We start from the raw sequence: 21,958 nt of genomic DNA, 5'->3' as shown, positions 1-21,958 counted from the left end.
ATCTCTGTATACATTTGGTTAGAGCTACTGGGAAGTTCTCCTGCACAACCTGCCTTGGAAGGAAAGGGAGCAGTGAAAAATCACAGCAATGCACTTTCCCGGCTCACTTTCCCCCTGTCCCAAGTAGGATTTCTGCTGTTCATTTATATTAATGGCCAAAGCCTAGAACAGGCCTCCCCAAACTTTGGCCCTCCAGATGTTTTGGCCTACAACTCCCATGACCCCTAGCTAACAGGACCAGTGGTCGGGGAAGATGGGAATTGTAGTCCAAAACATCTGGAGGGCCGAAGTTTAGGGATGCCTGGCCTAGAACCAACCATTATTAATTTCTACTCTAATTTTGAGCACAACAGATAGGGCTTCTCCAGTGACTTGTCAATACATTCACAAGCACATTCCTTTCTTAAACCAGAGTGGGGGAATTCTTCCCCCTCCATTTTTGTCTGAACTCTTGCTGAGCCCTTTAAAAGCAGTTGGTGATTTAAAATAAACTAGTATTTTACAGCTCCTTCACAAAACAACGTGAGTTCTGCCAGAAGCTCTGAAGCAAGATGAAGAAGTAGAGAACAATCATTTCCACATAATGAAATTGTTTGAAAGGCTTTCCCTCGACGTACCTATATAAGTACTATTTTGCTAGGAATTCTTGTTCCCGTGCCAATGATGTGACACACAATACTGTGGCTTGGCAGCTATACCACCACTACAGCTGAGAGGGTTACTGAAGGCTGCAATCATAAACACACCAGGTCTCTTTTGACATCATAGAATTCACTTCAAAGCAGACGTACCTAGAAATGTCCTGCACAACTTTGTTGAATTGTGACCACTAATTATTAACTGGTAGTCGCCACTACCCTATGAACATTAAGCTGCTTTAAATGTATTTTGGCACCCTGTGTTTGGGATTCCCCACATCTTTCCAAAGGCAACCCAACATTCTCTTTGCACAAGCACATCTACTTGCAATGTACTGTTTTGAAGTTCTCCTTCCCCTGCAAGCCAACTGTAGGGGGTGCAGGGGAGGAGATGGGGGGAAACCCCATTACATGAGTGGAAACCCTTGTGTGTGGCTTCCACTGATGGGATCCATTGGTGCATTCCACCCAATGTGTTTATTCACAAATGTACAGGTTTAGCTGGTGTTACTGGGTGTGCAGAAACAAACACGGTACTTAATGTACAGCAACGTTCAGTTTCCTACCATCAAAATCAGTTCCAAGTGAAGTGAAAATCTTCCATATACCTCCTAGCTTTTCTTTCAACTCCTAAGACTGTCCCTCCCAGGTGAAACCAGTTCAGTCATTACGCTGGCATATGGGTGTGGGTTAGATTCCAAAAATCTGGAACAAAGGGTTACTTTCCATAGCCAATTGTCCATTGTCCCCTGTTAGTGTGGGGAACAAAAGGCCTCATGCCGAGCAAACTGAAGAACTCCCATTATTTCTTTACTTTGGCTGGAATGTCAAACATCTTCTGGGATTTAACAGAGAAGGGAATGTAATCTCAGTGTCTACTGGAAGTGCTCGAAACAAGGGCACAGGCACATATTTCTAAGGAAAGTAATAAGGTGTGAAAGAAGTGTTGTAAGCCATGAGCACACAAACAGACCTAGACCCTGCCAGTGTTCCCCTAAGTCTATCAGAGCAGCACCATCTCCATATCTGCACAATGAAGTCACTGTCAGCAAAAGAGTGTGTCACTCCATGTACTGCACACACCCACGAAAGTCGGGCACGGACTGCAATGTTCCCACATCTTTCTATTGGGGTCCCTGTGATCTGCTCTCAATTACAGTGACGGCACAATAATTTTATCTGTTATTTTTCTGAACGCACTGACATTTGCTAAATTTACAGGCCCGTGGCTTTCTCAAAGGTGGAACTTTCAACTTCCTAAAACTTTTCAATTTAGGAATGATTTCGCTGTTGCTCGCACCTCTGCCCATTTTGTAGAGATTGATACCTAAACCAGGGTTGAGATCGGGGTGGGGATTGGGGAACACCAAACTGGCTGAGTTCAGGATTTTGTGTGTCGATCTTATTTTTAAAAAGCCAATGTATTCTGAATAGTGGTGGCCAATAAGGGAGATACCAAGAGAAGATACTTCCTAAATAAAAGTAAATTGGTTCCTATTGTATAATTTGACTTTTTTTTTCCTTTCTCAATGTGGTTCATATCTATATAATTTAAGATTAACTGTAAATGTTTTGGAGCAGTTTTCTGCTATCACCCACTGCCATTTGTATCATTTGCGGTTGTGTTCATAAAGCCAAATACTTTGTAGCTACAGACGCAGGCAGGGAGATGACACAGGCAGCAAATGCTGCTTTCTTCCACTGTTCTTTAATGTTGCAATTTTGTAGATCCTTTAATCATTGGCTGTATTTATTTTATGCTGTGTAATACCTTAGGCATTTTTAAGAGGAACGGCAGTAATTAAATGGAATAAGCAAACAAATAAATTCCAGGTAGATGCTACATGTCCAGAGGTCATGTGCCTTTTTATATTGTAAGCCTCCATATGATCTTCAGTGATGTATGGAAGCGAGAGCTGGACCATAAAGAAGGCTGATCGTCGAAGAATTGATGCTTTTGAATTATGGTGCTGGAGGAGACTCTTGGGAGTCCCATGGACTGCAAGAAGATCAAACCTATCCTATTCTTAAGGAAATCAGCCCTGAGTGCTCCCTGGAAGGACAGATCGTGAAGCTGAGGCTCCAATACTTTGGCCACCTCATGAGAAGAGAAGACTCCCTGGAAAAGACCCTGATGTTGGGAAAGATTGAGGGCACAAGGAGAAGGGGATGACAGAGGATAAGATGGTTGGACAGTGTTCTCGAAGCTACGAACATGAGTTTGACCAAACTGCGGGAGGCAGTGCAAGACAGGAGTGTCTGGCGTGCTCTGGTCCATGGGGCATAGCTGCCAAGTTATCCCTTTTTTTAAGGGATTTTCCCTTATGCTGAATAGGCTTCCTCGCGAGAAAAGGGAAAACTTGGCAGCTATGCCATGGGGTCATGAAGAGTCGGACACGACTAAATGACTAAACATGATCTTCAGATGAAGGACAGTATGGAAATTTAGTATGAATGTTCAGGATTGGACTCATTTTACACCTATTTTTTCTCCTGCAGCAAACAACAAGAACACCTTTTCCCCATGTTGATCAGTCCCTTTTCTAAGTTCAGCAGATGAGGCCTTCCTGGTGTTTCCTACATGGGATGAGATACATGGTGTGAGGGCCCAAGAAATGACTTTTTCAGTGGTGGGTCATTGCATGTAGATTCTTTCTCTACTACTGAGATGTTTTAGGACCACAATTCCCACCATCCCTGACTACTGGTCCTGTTAGCCAGGGATGGTGGGAGTTGTAGTCCCAAAACAGCTGGAGGGCCAAGTTTGGTCATGCCTGTTTTAAAATATATACTGTAGCTATTCGGTTTTATTGCAGATCATCCTGTGGCCTATGCAGTGGTATATAAATCATCTAAATAAGTAAATGCTTAGGCATGTGTTTGAATTCTTTTAAACATTCAGTTACACTAGTGAAAATGTGAAGTTTCATTGCCCACCCACTCAATTTCATTGGGGGGGGAATGCTTCATTAAAACATGTCCCTCAGACAGCATTGGTCAGAAGAAGACATACTATGAACAACTTAATCTTAATTCAAATATTTTAACTGATGACGGAGCACTATGCTCCCCACCCCCACCCCTCACAAGAGTGAATTTCTCTATCTTCAAACCGCTGGTTCATACATATATATGAGCAGCATCAAAGAAATCTATGAGTAGACGAATGACCTTCTTGAATACCAAAGGGGATGAGGCAGCACTGCCATTTCGTGGAATTAAGAATTCCAGCTGCTTCAAAGCAGGCAATCCATGCTTATTAAAAGGAATCGTTGTGGCTTATCATGTAAATAAGAGGCTGGATTAAAAACGGTTTAAAGGCCTTTTTTACATGTTAAACCAGTGGGGAGGAAAGATGAGTTCGTGACATTTGAATGTTATTTGGGAGAATATTTAATCAGTATATGAGCCTAACATATCAGGCCGGACATCGTTGCCACCAAGTGTTTCTCTCCCCGCCCCCTACTCTTTTTATTATGTCACTATAAAGGAAATTTAGTTGCATCACAAAAAAGGAGAGTAGTTTTACTGATATAGCTGCATTTAGATTTCATACTTCACCTTCAAAGCATGTACTCCAGAAACTACTTGCTCCAAAGGTGCCCTGAGGAAAACTACAGGCAGAACTGTAAGAGCATGTTGTTGAGGCTGGGGACCTAGAGAGCTTTCACACCTCTTTTCTATCCAGTTTGCAATATATCACAACCTCTCAACAAATCCCAACTTGTCACCCCCATTTGTTTGCTCCACCTGACCCAAAGTTTCCTGGCGAGTCACAGGCAATGCAAACATGACAATATTAGCTCTGGCTGCCCACAAAAGGAAACGAACAGGCTCACTAGAGCCCAGCAGATGCAACCGATCTTCAGTGATGAGAAAAATACAGTCAATAGCACTTCTGCATAAATCACTTTGTGAAAGATAAGAACTTTGGTGCAGCAGGAGATATCATCCTAGGTGGGTAAAGCAAAAGGTAAAGGACCCCTGGATGGTTAAGTTCAGTCGACTGTGGGGTGGGGTGTTCATCTTCATTTTTAGGCTGATTTCAAACTGCTAGGATGGCATGAGCTGGAACAGAGCAACAGGAGCTCATCCCATCACACGGATTCGAACTGCTGACCTTACGATCATCAAGCCCAAGAGGCTCGGTGGTTTAGACCACAGCACCACCTGAATCTCAATAGATGTCATCCTATAGCAATGGGAGTGATGGAGACTCCATGGTGGGGGGTTTGAAAAGCCACAGACTCACAGGGGTCAGCAACCTTTTTCACCGTCCCTCAGACCATGTGGTGGGCCGGACTATATTTTGAAGGAAAAAATAGGAATGAATTCTTATGCTCCACAAATAACCCAGAGACGCATTTTAAATAAAAACACACATTCTATTCATGTAAAAACACACTGATTCCAGGACCGGATTGAGAAGGCGATTGGGCCGCATCTGGCCCACGGGCCTTAGGTTGCCTACCCCTGCCACAGAGTCCAATGAGGCAGGGCAGAAAGGCTCAACTCCTCATGATAAAAGGATGAGAAAGGATGCCATTTTTGTATATTGCATAGGTTGCCAGCTCACCAGAGACCAGCTCTTGAAATGAAACAGGAAACGGGGGTGGATTGTAATATCATATATTATATTATGAATACTAGCCTTGCTATGTGTAATAATTTAAGAGTAATCCCACCTCAGTAGTCCACCTTAGAAGAGGCACTGTTCATTTCAACCCATTCACAATAAGGAAAAAGTAAGCAATTAGGATTGGAACTTAAAACAAGCTAATTCATACTATTAAGATAATTTTAAAAGTGCTGCTCACAAGGGGAGATGTGGTTTGTTTTAATACCACTATGTCTTATTTTAAATAAATGTTAAATAGCTCTGATGTGATGTCTCCAATGACTGTTTAAATTAAGGAAATAATCACCAAAGTTAATTTTTCAAGGGATGGGGAGAATCTTGGCACATATACTTTTGTATTACTCCACACACACACACACACACACACACCCTTTGGGCCAATAGCCAAAGGTCACTACAATTATATATATGAAGATATAAACATAATTTGTTCCACTTAGCTGAGGTTACTTTTTGGAAGCTATCATTAATCTGATTTATAAGGCCTTTAAGAAAAGAAGCAACACACTACATCATTTCTGACAGCAGATTTTGATATCTTAGAACAATGAGATAGCAAAACTAGAACATTGGTCAATTCCCCTTCTATTTTGTGACAACCAGCTGAGACCTAGTTTGCTCTTTATCTGCCCTCTGCTGCAGTCAAAAGCCAATAATGTTTTTAAAGTAGTTTATGAATTCTATTTGTACACTCTATTTCCTGCCCTTTATTTTGAACTTGTGTTCTAAAGCAATGAAAATATATAATTCCCCAAACCTTCCTACTAAATGCGACCTTTTTACCAACCAGGTGACAGCAGAACCAGCTGTATTAGCTGGAAGATTAAACCAGATTAACTCAGGCTGAAAATGAAATGCATGTTTTGAAAGCATGCGTAAGAGAGAGGTGGTTAACTCCCTTTGGATTATAATCAGTAAACAAAGCTTTTTAAATAATATTTTTTTATTAAAAACTGCCATAGCTTAACCTCAAATTATTGGCTACCTGCAGGAGTGTCAAGTCAGTCCTTGACTGACAATATTTTTGTCTCAGCCTAAAAATACGCAAAGCTATCATGTAAACTGATTTTACAGCTGAAAATATTTATGACAGATAAAGCATAATCCCCTAATCTGCCTTCTGTGCTTTTATAGTAATTAATGAGTAACCATATATATACTCTGTTGCTCAACACACCTGTATCACTAATCCAGGCTTATGCTGTCTGGCAAGGATGAATTGGTTAAATTGCTCATGAAGAATCTTGGAATTTTTATTATCAGATCTCTCAAGACAACCTTAAGCACTCGGGTGCCTGGCCCAGGCCCATTCTGTTGTGCTTCTCCTCTGATATCAAAGCAGCTAAGCCAATGGCAGCCTGAAAGGCCATGACATTCCTTACCTATAAATTCTACTACAGCAGAATTATCACTGCCATCCACACAGATGTGCTAAGCCAAAAGGGCCAGAGACAGAAGGGTGAAAAGCAGGTTCACAGAAAAAAAGATGGCCTGGGCATTCAAGTCTTACACCAGTGTTTCTCAGACAATGAGCTGGGACCCATCCTTGGGTCACTTTCAGGTGGGCCTCAGTGCCTCCTCACTTGCCTGCCTTATTCCCTACCCACTCATAGCCTTTTTGGTGGACCTTTTGGTGGACCTTCCAAGCATCCCTATTTTCCAAGGACACCCCTGATTTAAAGAAGCCACCCCAGTTTCTGATTTGATCTCAGAATGTCCCCCTTTTCCTTAGGATGTCCCTATTTTCATTGGATAAATGCTGGAGGCTATGGAGTTATCCAACCCCTGAGCCATCTGAAGGCAATCCTGTATAGTGTTGTTGTTGTTGTTGTTTACATTATCGTTATGGAATGGGACATCCTCATTTTCATTGGATAAATGTTGGAGGGTGGGTGAATGTTTCTGCATGCTGAGTAAAAGTGTCCAGGAGGAAAAGAACGCTGAGAGATGGGGGTGAGTAAAAAGGAAGAAAAGTCTCCAAATGAGGCGTTGAAGGAAATAAAAAGCTGAGATAAAAAGAGGATGGAGAGAATAACAGGGAGGGAGAGAATATGAAAAGATAAGTGAAGAGAGATGGGGGGAAATTGACAGTTGCAAGGCAGGGCTCAGGTACAAGTGGAGAGTGAAAGGAGAGCAGGGGAAGAAATTGCAGGAGATGAATAAAAATACTTTTAGAGGCAAGTGGGAGAGGGGAGAGGGAAAACTTCAATTTAGAGCGGTCATCCCATGATGGCTGGGGCTGATGGGATTTGGACAAGCCACAAGCCAAGCAGTGGTTCTTCAGTTAGAAGATTAGTAATGGAAGAAGCTTTCCAGAATTACAGTTTGCAAATGGCTACCAATCACACTGTGTGTGGAGCGCAGCTGTAGGTGAAGTGTGATCTTGGATGCGTTTGTTGTTCATGTAGAGTAAAAGGAAAACCATACTGGTCTGGTCAGAATATCCTAGAAATGCTTCCCAAAATCACCAGCAAAATGCAAGAGCAACTTGGCAAATAACCTGGAAAGGACTCCACAAAGGCAGAATTAAAACCTCTGCAATAAAGGATGAGAAGATGGGTGTTGTCATGTTTGGTCATGCAGCATAATAAGCACACCTCTGCTCATATTTTGTTCAGTTAAAATCCACAGAATCACATGAATGTTAAAAAGCTGGGCTTCAGTGGTTCAGTTTGATTGGACAACTATTAAGCAACATTGAAGCCAGCCTGGAAGTTACTTGAGTTTTCTTCACTGAGAGTTAAAAAAAGAAGAAGAAGACATTTGCCTGCACGCATGAGGATTTACATTCAGTTCCCCTTATACACCACATTATTATATATTACTGTACTTCTTGAAATGGAGTTAAGTCAAATAATATAAAACAAGTAAAAAAAACCCCTGCTATGCCTTATCTTAATGAAAACATTATATTTTGAGGGAAACTACATGACAAAAGTTTCCAAGGGAAATTATTCAAATTTTTATGAGACATAAAGAAGATATTGTTTCTACGTCATATACTAAATTTTCTAGTGATTTTATTTTAAAGCATATGTGGGGAATTATGCACTGCAGTCATTTATGGAGCATAATGGCCTAACAGAATATAAAAGGAAAGGGGGGGAGAGAGAGAAAGACTCCCCTAAGAGGTGATGAGAATGTATAATTATATTTTTAAAACTTTCATAGTAAAGACATTCCACAACAGTCATAATTTTATTAAGATGTAACCAGATTAAGTAACCAGAATTCTGGGGACGGATTCAAAGCAATTCATCATACAGTGGTACCTCGGTGTGAGGGACAGAAGTTACAGGCAAGTCCCTCCCATCTTAAGTAGCAGCTCGTCTCCCAGCGCGAGTGCTAGTGGAGAGGGAGAGGTCTCCAGCGGAGATTCAGGAAGTGGTGACCGAGGCTCAGGCAAGGTAGCGGAGCCCATGTCCAGTGTGGGAAGGGAAGTGGGAGGCAAGGGAAGAAGGCCGATCCCGCTGACCCCGGAATTGCGCAGGAAACGACGGGGGCGGAGATTCAGTATGCCTAGACTACTTTGCTGGAAGAAAACACACGAATCTCCATTCGGAGGTTCTGACCCCTAACTGACAACATGTACATAGTACTGTTCTGCACTGTAAATAATCAGCACTAAATAAAAGAATGAAAAGACAATGCCTGGAGGAGTCGTTACTCTAGAGTAGCCGCTACCGCGCCTGTGACACTCGGTTTAAACAGCCCTGTTTAAGAACTATTCGGTTTACAAACTCTTCAAAACCGGAAGCAGTGTCCTGGTTTGCAAACTTTACCTTGGTCTAAGAATGGAATCCAAACGGTGGAAGGGTACCATAAGCAGGAGGCCTCATTAGGGAAAGCGTGCCTCAATTTAAGAACGGTTTCAATTTAAGAACAGATTTCCTGAACGGATTAAGTTCATAAACCGAGGTACCACTGTACTGATAGGACCTCTTCATAACTGGTGTTTTATTGCAGGTGTATCCTGCAACATTTTTCCTGACATAGTAATAGTGCATTAGTGGTGGGTTTATTCTGCTGTAGTTTGTTCTGAGGTGCTTCTTCAATGCTGTCTAGAGGGGCTATGGCAGAACAAAAGCAGGACAAGTATATACTACTTGTGATATAACTGTGAATGCCCAAAAGACTTTTGCAGCCTTGTGCAACCACATCATGAGCACAAATCATCAAGAATATGCAATAAGGAGGACATATTGAGGGGCACACACACACACACACACACACACACACACAAACGAATCAATATATCATACCCTCCAATATGAAGCGGCCCCAAACTGGGATGCCATCTTCCAGGGTCGCACTCCTGTATGGGTTTCATGAGCTGTGCAAGTTTGCAGCTCTCCCCCCTCCAAGTGCACCCCAAAACACACATTTTGGCGAACCACACATTTTGCCCTAGAAAGAACACTTTATGAGGTGAGAGTGCAGCCCGAAATCATGGTGGCCATTTTGGCCACCATCCTCTCAGAAGAAAAAAAAATGAGACATCCCTTTTTCCCAGGACAATTGACAGGTTTGACATAGTGGTGGGTAAACTCACCCATTTAGACTTGGAATGGGCTGGATCTTTCAAGCTTTTTTTTTTTAAAGAGCTTCTGTCATAAAATAATATACAGTATCTTAGAAGTCCACCTGGTTCAGCAACATTTAATTACTGGGTGTGCACGGAATCACTCTCTGTTATTCACAATTTATGCTAATGCAGCCCCCTTAAGGCTCAACCATAAACAGGCAGCTATCATTAGGCTAAACCGGCTTCCTGGGAGATTTACAATTAAGCAGCTGTCCCAATTAAGCAGAGTGAGGTACAGTAATATTTTACAGTTACGCAGCACCTTTCATCCCAAAGCATTTTTACCAATTAAAAGTACATAATGCTCTGTAATGGATGCCTCTGTGAAGTGTTCTCATGCAAGAGTGAAAAAAAAAGGATTTAAGCCACGACAATGCGACAAACACCTGTTCTTAAATAACACAAGATGAGCTTGTAAATTTCAAAGGGGTTGGGGTTGGGATGGAATCCTGTCGTCAGTGAATTCATTGGAACAAATGCTTAAGAAGCTGTCTGAAAGATCCATGTGGCAAATCACGATGGCTGTTCAGACCATCTTAGTAAAAATGCAAAGCATCCGAGCTGAACATATTGCAACACTTCTTCATTAGTCCAGCATTTATGACCAGATGACAGGGCTGCAGGCTGAAGGATTGGGAACATGCCACAGACTTATGAGCTGCCTTTCCTCTTCAGGTGCCCAGATTCAATTAGTAATTTCCTCTTTGGTACAAACCATAATTTACCGTTATATGGTTTATGCATAATCTCCAAACCAGGTTTGTAAGCCAGGATCAGACCATGGTTTGCGATTCTAGTTTGGAGATTCAGCTTCATGTACAAAAAAACAAGTCAACTTTGGGGACCTGCTTTCCAATGCAACTCTTAAGAGAACCAAAGTATAATATTCTGTTGCTTCACATCGTTTTTGTATGGCTCTCCATGTTTAGAAATGTAGGGTTGCCATACCTCCATGAAAATCCGGACATATGGCAGCCGATGTAGGCAGTGTCGCTTTTGCCTATTTCCCTTATTCCCTTATTTCCCATTTCTTTGCTCAACAACTTGCCCCTCCCCTCAATAAAAAAGCTCAACAACTTTTCCGTCCAGATTTTCATTGCTTTAAATATGGCAACCCTAAGAAATGTAATGTCAGAGTCAGCCCAGAGGCTCTCCACCTACATTGCATAAATAGTAGCACGTCACTGTAAACCATTATGAAATTCTGCAGAGTCAAGATACATCAATTTATAGTACCTGTCTGAACTGTAATTTGCTTAGTCTTACAAATCTGTGTTCCAGCAGTTAATGGAAGCAGCTGAAACCATGATCTCAGTAGGATCAGCCAAAAGAGTAATTATATAAATCATGTGAACAAAAAAAGGGGGAGGAAAAAGGGGGAGATTTCTAATGAGATTATGTAGCAGATAATATATGGAATTTAGCTGGCTTTTATATTTTTTAAAACTGCTTTTATCAGCTAACACAGCTAAGTATTGAAACACATGCTGTGGCACAATCAGATAATCAAACTGTGCGCCACTCATGGCAAAGAAATGGATAATAAGCATTTTTAAACAACTAATTAATCAAAAGAATTTGATAAAGTCATTGCTTTTCTTTTCCAATGCAGTTTATGCATCTAATTCATTCCAGTATCAACTGGTTAATTAAAAGGTTTTGTAATTTAGTTTCTTTAATAACTTAAATAGATAAGTCTGCAGGAATAAATATTTAGCGGGATCCTCCCTTAATCGTATGAAAATGTTGCACCACCTTTGCACATACCCCCACGCACACTCCAAAAGGCCAAAGCTAAATGGCACAGCACTAAAAATGACAGGCCTGCGTCCAATTTCCCCGTTTGCTTCCTGAAATGAACGGCAAGGTGCAATCACATTGCGTGTTTCCCTGTCCCAACCCCACATTAACAACCCCCGCACCCCCGTGAAAATGCATTATGCTATGACAGCATGTCACATATCTCAGGAGCTAAATGTTGAAGGGAGACAGGATGGCTGCAAGGTTACATATTTGCTGGCAAACCCATATTTATTTGTTTAATTTTCTATCCCACCCTTCTTCACAAATGAGCCCCATGCAGTGAACGAGAAATCGGCAAAACAGTTAGGGCAAAACTAAAAACATTTCAACACAGTCAAATATCTCATAGCTAATAATTTCAAGTTTGCCAGGAACAGTATCTTTCAGCCATCAAATGCCTGGGTGCACAGGGTTTCATTTTAATTTCTCCTGGATGTTAATTCTGAGGGTGATGGATGCATCTCACCAGAGAGAGCATTCCACAAATGGGGAATGGACACCAAGAAGGTCCTATCATTGGTCAGCACCAATCCGCCAGTAACACTACCACCATGACCTCCCCTACTGATCAATTATGTTCATGTGTCTAGTTATACACACAACCATCCTTGGGCATTATTGATCTGAGCTGGACCAGGGTAGATTTTTTTCCTATTTTCCAAACTATAAAAACCCAGATCCTGAAGATGATTGTTAGAGTTTAAAGTGAAATGACGCTCACCATGGTCTGCTGGAAATTTCCTCCATTTTAACTGAGCAGCCAGCTGAAATAAAAATACCGTAGGCCAGTGTCGATAATTTGCACAGGCATGGATTAATTCTTCTTTGGCAATCTTTCCACGCTTTGCTACTTCCTGAAAGACAGTTTCATGCTTAAAAGTAGCAATGGAAAGGTATACTGTATATATGTGTGTATTTTAAAAAGGAAGGAAACAAATAAAGAGCAGGGAAAGGGCAGTTGCAGAAATGGAATAAGATGCTAAGAAATACGTAGCTCATGAATAGTAGGGGTTTCAGCACAATACACTTTGAATCTAATTTATTAACAAATTGGAAACAAATCGGAATGAATGGAAGATAGATTCATCCATTATAAACACTGACTGGCTGTAACATTATATTCAGAAATATCAGTTGCATGTCTGATAACCTAAATGTTTACAGAGCTCCTGAACTGTGTATTGACATAATGGCAATCCATGTTTATTTTTTACCATAGTCCTGTACTGTACTCAGTAATTTAATACACAAGTGCTGGAATACACCATTAAATTAATACTTTAACCTTAAAAAAAGCTTTGCACAAACTTTCCCTTCCTGTCACTCATACCAACTATCTATCAAGGACTTCCCACTGATCGGCCAAAGCAAGGAAGAGGAACCTGTAGCCCTCCGGATGTTGTTGGAATCTGCTCTCAGCAGCCCCAGCCAACATGGCCAGGGGTCAGGGATGGTAGGAGTTCAGCAACATCTGGAGGGTCGTGGGTTCCCCACCTGATACATACATTTCAATGCACATTTGCCTAGATCTTGTACATTTCTCCACATGCCAGTGGGTGCATGTTCTTCGAAGTACGACTGCATGCCACATGTTGGCAATCTATGAGCCTGTCCACATTCCAGCAATCCATTAAAATGATCAATTGGATAACTTACACTATCACCACCAAAGGATGCAAGTAGATTTATTTGATTCTTTGTCTGCATCTCAGGAATTTGTCCCCCCCCCTCCCACATTGTATTTTTTTAAAAAGATAATGTTCAGGCTGTGTGTTTTTTTAATGAACACATTCAATTATTTTTCTAATATACACTGTGTCTGTAGCATAAATTAGACTCAAAGTCAATCCTGCCAGTGTCCACAAAGCGGTACGGATTGTTTGAAGTGTAAGCTGCTGCTTAGCAAAATCAAAAGCATCTGAGTTGTGAATCAACAAGAAGAACCCTTCAAGGAGATGTGGTTCCAATCTGAGATTAATAGGATCTGGTTTCTGCTCACACAATACACACATCAAGTATATTTAAGAGAGCATTTAGCTAGCAGGCATTATAGGGTTTAACACTTCAGTCTTGTAACTTTTAAAAAAATGTAATTCTGTCCAAAAATGAGATCAGAGTAGTCTGACATGACTTATTTTTCAGAAACCCATGCTGACTTTTAGTGTTCACAGCGTTCCTTTCTAGGTGCTCACAGACTGTTTGCTTAATGATCTGCTCTAGAATCTTTCCTGGTATTGATGTCAGGCTGACTGGGCGGTAATTGTTTGGGTCCTCCCTTTCCCCCTTTTTGAAAATAGGGACAACATTTGCCCTCCTCCAGTCTGCTGGGACTTTGCCTGTTCTCCAGGAATTCTCAAAGATTATTGCCAGTGGTTCTGAAATCACCTCTGCCAGTTCTTTTAATACTCTTGGATGTAGTTCATCTGGCCCTGGAGACTTGAATACATCTAAATTAGTCAAGTATTCTTGTATTACCTCCTTACTTATTCTGGGCTGTGTTTCCCCTGCTGAATCATCTGCTCCATATTCTTCAGGTTGGGCATTGTTGTCTTTTTTGGAGAAGACTGAGGCAAAGAAGGCATTGAGGAGTTCTGCCCTTTCTCTGTCCCCTGTTCGCATTTCACCATCTTCTCCCCTAAGTGACCCCACTGTTTCCTTGTTCTTCCTTTTGCTACGGACATACCCATAAAAGCCCTTTTTGTTGCTTTTAACCTCTCTGGCGAGCCTGAGTTCATTCTGTGCTTTAGCTTTGCTGACTTTGTCTCTACACGTGCTGGCTATTTGTTTGAATTCCTCTCTGGTGATTTCCCCCTTTTTTCCATTTTTGGTACATATCCCTTTTAAATCTTAACTCAGTTAAAAGTTCTTTAGATAGCCACCCTGGCTTCTTTAGGCACCTTCCATGTTTCCGTCTCATTGGTATTGCCTGAAGTTGTGCTTTTAATATCTCCCTTTTAACAAACTCCCAACCATCATGAACTCCCTTCCCTTTTAGTATTTCTGTCCATGGGATCTCACCCAGCATTTCCCTATGTTTTCTGAAGTCGGCTTTCTTAAAGTCTAGGATTTGAGTCTTAGTATGCTTGGTTGCTCCTTTCCTCTGAATAATAAACTCCAGAAGAGCATGGTCACTCCCACCTAAGGATCCTGCCACTTCTACCCCACTAACCAGGTCAACACTATTGGTTAGGACCAGATCTAAAATGGCTGATCCTCTTGTTGCTTCTCCCACTTTTTGGACAATGTAATTGTCTGCAAGGGCAGTGAGGAATCTGTTCGACCTTATGCTCTTGGCTGAGTTTGACATCCAACAAATACCAGGATAGTTGAAATCCCCCATTACTACTATCTCACTTCCTTTTGAATGCTTGGCCATCAGTTCCAGGAAGGCATCATCTGTGTCCTCAGTTTGGCTTGGGGATCTATAGTAAACCATAGCTGCCAAGTTTTCCCTTTTCTCGTGAGGAAGCCTATTCAGCATAAGGGAAAATCCCTTTAAAAAAGGGATAACTTGGCAGCTATGTAGTAAACTCCCACAATGAGATCACTGTTATTTTTCAATAACAGCAGCTTCTACATACAGGTAGGTAGCCGTGTTGGTCTGAGTCGAAGCAAAATAAAAAAATTCCTTCAGTAGCACCTTAAAGACCAACTAAGTTTATATTTTGGTATGAGCTTTCGTGTGCATGCACACTTCTTCACACTTCTTCAGCTTCTACATATATACACACAATATTTTTTTGTTCTTGCCAGGTGCATTTAAGATTTTTTAAAGATTGCTTACCTCTTTTACTCTTAAGTAATCTGTTGATGAGATTTTGAGAAATTCACAGTTTTCTTCTGTAACAATTGTGAGGACGTTGTGATGCATCTTTGGAGGGAGAGGTTCCAAAGTCCCAAAGCAACTTCCTATACCAAACTTCAAAAATATTTTAAAGAGAAGAAAAGAAGTGCAGTAAATTCTAGCACCCCTTTGTGTTTCTTTTAATTGGGCAAATCATACAACATAAAATATTACCAGTGCATTTTCCTTCATGTTGCTTTATATCACAAGCAAAATAAAATTACACACTCCCCGAAAATTAAGTTTTATAATAATGTCTAGGGATGACAGGTATATTTTGCACAAAACACAGAATAGCATTATTACTTGGCTTAGAGATGTGGAGATAATAAAGCAGAAATTGGAATATGTTTTATGATCATTCATCTATCACACCTACTGATACCATTATAAGCATTATTTGCTACAATATCATTTTGTATCTTTCATTGTATAGTATAAACAAATCTGAGAATATTCATATTGAAGCCTAGCATAGACATTCATTCATTTATTAAATGTATTAAATTTAAATTAAATTCATATATCCCACCCTTCTTCCCCAAAGTGTCCAAGTGGGTAACAACCTAAAATCCCATAAGATCGTATCCAAAAGCAATAATTAAAAATGACAGTTTAAAAATGTATCAAGCATGAATGTTCCTACCCCCTTCCAAAGCTCAGGCCAAGTGAAAGCACCTTTTCCATCTGAACTATGCTAAGGAAGGGAATTGCCTGATCTTCTCTAGGAGACAGTCCCATAGACACACTGCTTATGTGAAGAAAGCCCTCAGTGACATTTTGCTTCCCCCCCCCCCCGCCATCTGTGGCAGTGCTACTCAGCAGTGGTCAGCAGTGGACAGTGCACCGCTCACCTGAGTTCTGTTCGAATAAGTTGCTGCAGCAAACTGGGATAGAAATGAGGAGTGGCAAGGTTGGTTCTGAAGGAAATCAGCCCTGAGTGCTCACTGGAAGGACAGATCGTGAAGCTGAGGCTCCAATACTTTGGCCACCTCATGAGAAGGGAAGACTCCCTGGAAAAGAACCTGATGTTGGGAAAGATTGAGGGCACTAGGAGAAGGGGACGACAGAGGACGAGATGGTTGGACAGTGTTCTCGAAGCTACGAACATGAGTTTGACCAAACTGCGGGAGGCAGTGCAAGACAGGAGTGCCTGGCGTGCTATGGTCCATGGGGTCATGAAAAGTCGGACATGACTAAACGACTAAACAACAAGAAGAAGAAGAGTCTACTGAAAACAGTAAGGAAAGGAATTGGTTTGTTATCTAAAAAGGGCTCAATTAAGTATCCTTCCATATCAAAGATGACCTTTATCAACCCACTATTAAGTACCTTTCAGCATTTCCATTACAGAAGTCTACATTCTGAAGGAATAGGTTGTTTGGAAGACTCCTGCAGGCTGAGACACAGTATACAAGCCATCTTGGCCTAAACCTCCATAGAATCATAGAATCGTAGAGTTGGAAGAGACCACAAGGGCCATCCAGTCCAACCCCCTGCCGAGCAGGAAACACCATCAAAGCATTCTTGACATATGCCTGTCAAGCCTCTGCTTAAAGACCTCCAAAGAAGGAGACTCCACCATACTCCTTGGTAGCAAATTCCACTGCCGAACAGCTCTTACTGTCAGGAAGTTCTTCCTAATGTTTAGGTGGAATCTTCTTTCTTGAAGTTTGAATACATTGCTCTGTGTCCGCTTCTCTGGAGTAGCAGAAAACAACCTTTTTCCCTCCTCTATATGGCATCCTTTTATATATTTGAACATGGCTATCATATCACCCCTTAACCTTCTCTTCTCCCCCATCCTGCCTTCTTTTTTTAATCAAACAAAATCCATTCTTTTATGTGGTAGTGAACAGCATGACAAAGCAAAACTTGAATGCATGAGAGTGCATTTTGGTCTTTTTCCTTAAACATTTCTAGGAAGTAGAAATTACTGATACATTGCTAATTATGAAAAATCTGTTTATGCTCAGATAGGAAAATCGAGGCAAATGCCAGGAAACTCAGCTCTCTCTCTCTCTCTCTCTCTCTCTCTCTGTGTGTGTGTGTGTGTGTATGTGTGTGTTGCTTCCTCTGCTTATCTAGGATAATTTTATCTCAACATGCTCTGTCAGTCTCGTATGGCTGCATAAAATTGTTGCCCAGGAAAAGACTCATTCTCATTTAGACAATTAAATGCAGTATACTTTGGAGGGATTGGATAACTAATATTATACTTTGCCTACAGTAACAAAAACTTCAGCAAAAGCTGTCACCGAGAAACACATTAAAAATGGGATTTTCTTTCTGTTCTTAGAAAACAGCTCTGGCGCACCTCTGGCAATCTGTAAGAAAGATCCAATTTAGACAGAAAGAATAAAAGGAGAATTAATCTTTTCTCCTTGTCATTCTTGCCCAAGGTCAGCTATCTTATTTTGGTGAGCTAGCAGGAAGAATTCTCAAAGACCCTCTCTTTTTGTGTGCCATTTGCTCCTGGATCCCTGAGGCTTTTGGAATTTGTTCATTGTTTGTTTGGATGAGACCCTGCATGAGACACAATAGTTTTAAATGCTTGAAAGGTAAGCCTGGTGGCATCAATTCCAGCTGGCTGATGTAAGCTTATTGTCTGTGATTGTAAGTGACAACACCAACCACACAAAAATCAAACAACTTCCTCTAACCTCTTCATGCCAATCAGAGCAATTCACCTCACAAAAGAAGACAGGAGCGAGGCTCACAGCTTTCTACATAATACCAGATGACTAAAAAAAAAGTCTTGTGCAAATCCCCCCCCCAAGTTTCCTGTATGACTTTCAAGCTCCCCTCAATTGTTTTAAAAGGGATTGATCAGGAACCTGCAGCCCTCCAGATATTGGTAGACTCTGACTTCCGCCAGCCTCAGCCAATAACCAGGGATGATGGGGAGTTGTAATTCAGCCAGGAATGCTGCTAGGGCCATAGCACTGCATGACCCCAAATGTAAGTGCAGTACTACAATGGCTGTCAGCTCCTTCAACCAATCTTCTTCTCTCTTTTTTAACCTTTTAGAGAAAATCTGCTTCAGAGGGTTGGGGAGAAACTCAGAACAGGTTTGAGGAGTGCACAAGGGGAGGAGTGGGGAAAATTTTCCATTATGCAAGCATGAATCCTTGCATGGATAGAATATTACTTAGTGCTACATTGGGTACAAACCCAAGACCTGCGGTTGCCACTACTTTCACTTGCTTACTGGCAATGCGGCTGTTATAACTCACCAACGTTTGGGGTTTTGATTGAGGTACTTTAGCTGAACCACCGCTCTCAGCACTAGCTGAAACAAAATCACCTGCAATTGTTCTCTTGTAATACTTTGTCAGTGGTCGAAAGGAGCCTCTAAGTACTGTGTAGAACTCTTGGCTTGCATCCACTAGAATTGTTAAAAAAAAAAAGACTATGATTTTCCAGGTTAGTATAGAAAAGCAAACAAACTGGCATGCCCACAACATGATACAAACACAACTCATCACATTTGCAGTTTAGCAAACGTACTTAAACATTTTGGTACTAGCTCATCTTCCTGCTGTTGCTTCCAAAAATAGAACATACATGTACATCATTTGGGGACACTGCCATCTAAATCAGTGATGGGGAACCTTTTCCAACCCAAGAGCTACGCTTCCCCATGGGCAACCTTTAGGAGGCCACATACCAGTGCTGGGTGTAGCCAGAGACAAAAAAGGGAGGAGCAATATCCATGATGCTTATGTTTGTACAGTCAGAGATTTACACACACACACACACACACACACACACACACACACACACTCATCAATCCTTCATCCAGCCAAATATCAAGGATTCAGTCCTGCTAGGCAAAATCAAATGGGGGGGGGGGCATAGAACAAAGTTGATAAGCAGTGTGGTTGGAGAAGATGGCACTGCCTGGAAAGAGCCCTAAGTGCTAGACCAGGCACCCCCAAACTCAACCCTCCAGATGTTTTGGGACTACAATTCTCATCATCCCTAACCACTGGTCCTGTTAGCTAGTTGGGAATTGTAGTCCCAAAACATCTGGAGGGCTGAGTTTGGGGATGACTGTGCTAGACAGACAGCCTGAGGGCCACATTCATCTGAGGGCCTGATGTTCCCCACTCCTGATCTAAATTAAGGATATATATGACCCACAGTATGGAAAGGTCTAGCCTAAATTGACACATCATGTGACACAAGCTGACTGTAGTCTACTTGCCATATACTATGGCCTGCCAGATTCTCAGGGCTTCCTGTCTGGGCTGTTAGGCTATAATACATGGTTGGTGGGTTGTGTTTGGCCTGGAGGGCCACAGTTTGGGTGGGCTTGGGCAAATCTCTTGCTCATTCACATGCAAATGTGAAGGTATATTGGCTTCAATTCAACACCCAAGCACTATGTGTCCTTTTCAGCTCAACTGCCCCTCATACTGAGCTTCAAGTTGTATTTGAATCTTAAAACCATAGTTTGTAAGGTGTGAATGATTAAATGGAAAAGACATGAAGTCCTCAAGGCTGCATTGGGGTGCCATTTATATGGGGCTCAGAATCTCCATTAACTTGCCTCATGTCTTTTTTCCAGGTTCATAGAGTCCTATCTATGTTTGAACTCTCCCTGTTTAACCATGGACAGCTCCTTTTTAAAAACTCTTTCAGCTGAATCTATGTCCTTCTTTTGCCCCTCCCCCCTTTTGTCTTCTAAGGTAGCCCGGTTAAAATTCTGTTGCTGTGAGCCACTAGAGTTGTCATTGTTCTGGGTTCAGCTCTGCCTCCAGGGTTTCCCAGAAATTTGACTTTTCCGTGGCAGGTGAATCCATCTTGTCTCTAGTATGCATGCATATAAATGCATACACATGTATACTAAGGCATCATGCAGCATGCAGTCTGGTCTGTCATGCACCAGTGAGGTTCACTGTGAAGTATTAATAGCAGATTAGAGTATACACTTGTGGTTTTCTAAGCTATCTTTAAAAAAAACAGTGCAGGATAGGCTATTGCAAAACAGATAAATGGTTTTTAGGATCGTGTGCATGTTTGCATGAAATTTTAAACTACTACTATTATTTACTGATTATGTTAGGCCCCATTTGCACTATACAGTACATGTAAACAGTATTGTGCCACTTTAAATAGGTCATCACTTACTGCAGAGAATCCTGGGAAGTGTAGCTTATTAATGAGGGAGGAATTCCTCTAAGTGAGGAATTCGGTGCATGCATTTCTGCTTGCCAAGCGAAACAATCTCCCTTCTCTCCCTCCCATAATGTTGTGGGGGTTCTCCTGACCCCCCAGAGCCAATTTTGGGTGTGCGGGGTGGGGAGAGAGCCCCATTGAGACTTGCTGCCTTGGCTCCTGCTAGCACAACTCTTCAGCTGAATCAGGCTCTGGGGGTTGTTAGAAGACCTCTATTCCTATTACAAAGCCACAGTTCCCAGAATTCCTTAGGAAAAGGGATTTATTGTTAAGTCACTGTGAGAATTGCAGTAGTGGTGGGGAATCATGAATCTCTGAGTAACTCTCAGCACCCTTAACAAACTTCCGTTCCCAGGTTTCTCTGGGGAAATTTGTGACTGTTTAAAGTGTCGTGGTACTGCTTCAATTGCATAGTACAGTGGTACCTCTACTTACGAATAACTCTACTTACGAATGGAGCTCCGTCCGCCATCTTGGATGTGGTTTAGATAGGATTTTTTCTACTTACGAATTTTTAGATAGGGTTGCTTCTACTTACGAATTTTTTCTCCCAATGCATTCCTATGGGATTCGACTTACAATTTTTTTCAACTTACAAATGTGCGTTCGGAACGCATTAAATTCGTAAGTAGAGGTACCACTGTAGATGGAATCTTAATTTCCTTAAAATTCTGCATAAAGTAAAAGCCAAACACATTATATATTTGTATTTTAGAGAGGTTTGGAGAAAATAAAGCTGAGAGCAATCAGTGAAATACAAAAAGAATTTTTTTTGGTATGATGGTTTAGCATATAGTTCAGCTATAGTTTCTTACCTGAAAAAATGGAACATGTTTGAAGTAAATCACTGCCCATGTCCCCCGCCCCCTTTGAGGACACCTTGTTAAAATTGCATTAGTGCAAGTTGCAGGAGGTGTCCTTCTTCAGAGATCAACTTCATTTCGTCCCAAAGTCAGTAAAAGGGAAATATTTTCACAAATATATCTTGTCGCGAATACTTATGTGTGCATTTAAAAGCATGCTGTACCAAGTAGTCTGCCATTTCACATGTTTGTAAGGTTCATTTGAATGGCTGATAACAGAATGTATGACAATTCTGGTTTTTTCTATAATGTCTTTAATATAAAGACAACTGCAGAGTTGAGTGAATATAGCACAGCATCCATGGAGCAATGTGTGATGGGGGAAAGGAAGTAATATGAAAGGGTGGGTGTAAAAAGCACTTTCCTGATTTCCATCTTTTGAAATGAGGTCTGGTTTAGGGC

The 21,958-nt window shown here is 41.4% G+C and overlaps 1 protein-coding gene across 1 annotated transcript in view; it reads right to left on the bottom strand.

Annotated features, from left to right (window-relative positions):
- The window catches only part of CNBD1 (cyclic nucleotide binding domain containing 1), a 132,646-nt gene that overhangs the window by 32,754 nt on the left and 77,934 nt on the right, over positions 1 to 21,958 (bottom strand). Inside the window, exons 5-7 of the mRNA XM_035125618.3 lie at positions 18,746 to 18,897; positions 15,450 to 15,584; positions 12,387 to 12,519 (exon numbers count right to left, since the gene is read on the bottom strand). Coding sequence (XP_034981509.3) covers positions 12,387 to 12,519; positions 15,450 to 15,584; positions 18,746 to 18,897 — 420 coding nt within the window. The remainder of the gene's footprint in view (positions 1 to 12,386; positions 12,520 to 15,449; positions 15,585 to 18,745; positions 18,898 to 21,958) is intronic.

This window comes from Zootoca vivipara, chromosome 8, assembly GCF_965207765.1.
Source record: "Zootoca vivipara chromosome 8, rZooViv2.hap1.1, whole genome shotgun sequence".
Lineage (NCBI taxonomy): Eukaryota > Metazoa > Chordata > Lepidosauria > Squamata > Lacertidae > Zootoca > Zootoca vivipara.
The sequence above is the reverse complement of the archived record's forward strand: the minus strand, read 5'-3'. Positions and strand labels throughout refer to the sequence as shown.